The sequence below is a fragment of the Agaricus bisporus genome (assembly GCF_000300575.1).
Source record: "Agaricus bisporus var. bisporus H97 unplaced genomic scaffold AGABI2scaffold_28, whole genome shotgun sequence".
In the NCBI taxonomy this organism is placed as follows: domain Eukaryota; kingdom Fungi; phylum Basidiomycota; class Agaricomycetes; order Agaricales; family Agaricaceae; genus Agaricus; species Agaricus bisporus.
In genome coordinates, this window is record NW_006267361.1 from 2,617 (window position 1) to 4,528 (window position 1,912).

Sequence of the window (1,912 nt, forward strand, 5' to 3'; positions counted from 1 at the left end):
GGCTCCAACTGACTCAGATCAGACACTTTCCCTCCAATCAAAACGATAGCAGTATTATCATTTGGTCGAGGTAACGAGTGATGAGATGGCAGCAAACATAGCTTAGACTAGGGCTCATTTTGCAAAGAGACGAAATATCTCCTAACGGTGACCGTCTGAACCACATAAAGTTGGCTTTTGATATGATTTTCGTGTCAACATTCACGTTCATCTGTAACAATCCTGTTATAACGGTGACAGTGCACTGGGAGCTCGAGTAACGGCCCTAATGGGCTGTTTGAATGTGTTGATAAATGTTTTTGGTCAGTATTTCAAGGGCGGACAGAGAACAGAATAGATTTTGCACTTGATCAGGTGTTCCGAAACAATGTTGTCGCAATTTTGAGCAACGCACCGCAAGGGCGAAACTCCGGTCGTCGTATCTCCAAAGCTGCAGTGGTTCACCATGTCGCTCAACTGTATTAACCTACTCAGACTTATAGGATACAGAACTACTAGTACATGCCATTGATAGATAGCTATAAGTCTACCTACAATGGCCTCAAAACGGCGTAGCGTTCCAATGCGGCACAGATATAATATTTTCGATTTTCGCACCAAACCAATAGACAGAGATATAGGTAATACTCACATTAAAGGAAGATGCATAGCAAAAAAAAAGGAGGCGAAAGCGTTGTAAGGTCAAGATATCCGTCTTACACTACTTTGTATATATCCAGGATGTGAACTCTTAAAATGAACAATCTCGAGCGGATGAAAAATAAAGACATAAAGAAAACATAGCACGCAAGAAAGAAAGAAAAAAAAACAGAGAGCGATCATTCTAAATCATTTCCTTTTAAACTAACTACTCTTGACCGAATCCGACAGTTTCCCTACACATCAGGTCAGTATCATGCTTGAAAGATCGCAAGAATTGAAAAAATAACTCACTCCACTGCCAAAGTCAATTTATATTCGAGACTCGCATAATCCTTATATGGTGGTAAATCAATTCTGTTGAAGCATGTATGACTCTTTGGCAGCTGCGAAGGATCGCCAGACTTTTCGATGGTAAACCGTCGAGGCCCATCTGAACCTTGCAAGTCCTTGAATCCATTGACGGGTATTCGAGAAGTACCCGTAGCGAATTGGAAGACGGGATTTCCGTTCCGGAGGCCAAGAACGAACACATTTCCAGAACCATTGGATGACCTCATCAGATTGTTCATAACCGCGATAATCGGTATATTTAGTCCAGTCATCGCTAAATGGTTGTTAGCGATGGAAAGATAACCTTGCGAAGCGAAGATAAAACGCACACGTCAATTTCTGACATACCACCAATGAGAAGTTCTAATTCCCGCTCGTCGAACACGGTGACCAGCTCCAGGGGAATGAGTTCACTGAAACCGGACATGAATGCGTCAAACTGCTCCTTGACACGCCTCACGATACGATACTCGACCACAAGTTCGACGTATTCCTTCTTGTTCTCCTCTGTTACAGGGACCTCTTCTCCTCCCGGCTTGAGTTCCACCGTCACCATTTCGCCGAAGCGATCCTCTGTTGTCGTGAATGTCTCATCAATGACGTCCGTGATATCATTATCTCTGTTCATGTGTATACGTCAGTGATCTATGTCCACTTGAGTGATTATGAAACCTACAGCATCCATGTCAAACCTCGGTGCAACTCCGTGTCAACACTTTCCAAATCCGCAAGTGTTACTTTCTTTTTCAGAATCATTTTGTAGAAGCTGACGATAAAGTAGGCATCGAGGAAACGTCGGTGAAAGATACCTAGGCCCAGACATCTACCGATGAATTTGAAGTAATTCAAATGCTCGGGGTTGACACCGGATGCTGGGTTAATCTGAAGGGTATAATTATCGTGCGCGGAGTACTCAAATAGACAGTAGAAGGGGTTGAAC

At 43.2% G+C, this 1,912-nt stretch overlaps 1 protein-coding gene across 1 annotated transcript; it reads right to left on the reverse strand.

Moving 5' to 3' along the window:
- Nucleotides 1–847: 847 nt before the first annotated feature.
- On the reverse strand, nucleotides 848–1,854 carry AGABI2DRAFT_147171 (hypothetical protein; the record flags this gene model as incomplete). Its single annotated transcript, XM_006458765.1, has 4 exons — nucleotides 848–875; nucleotides 934–1,276; nucleotides 1,321–1,592; nucleotides 1,649–1,854. Coding segments are annotated over 4 exons (849 nt in total), but the record flags the coding sequence as incomplete, so codon positions are not given.
- Nucleotides 1,855–1,912: the final 58 nt, after the last annotated feature.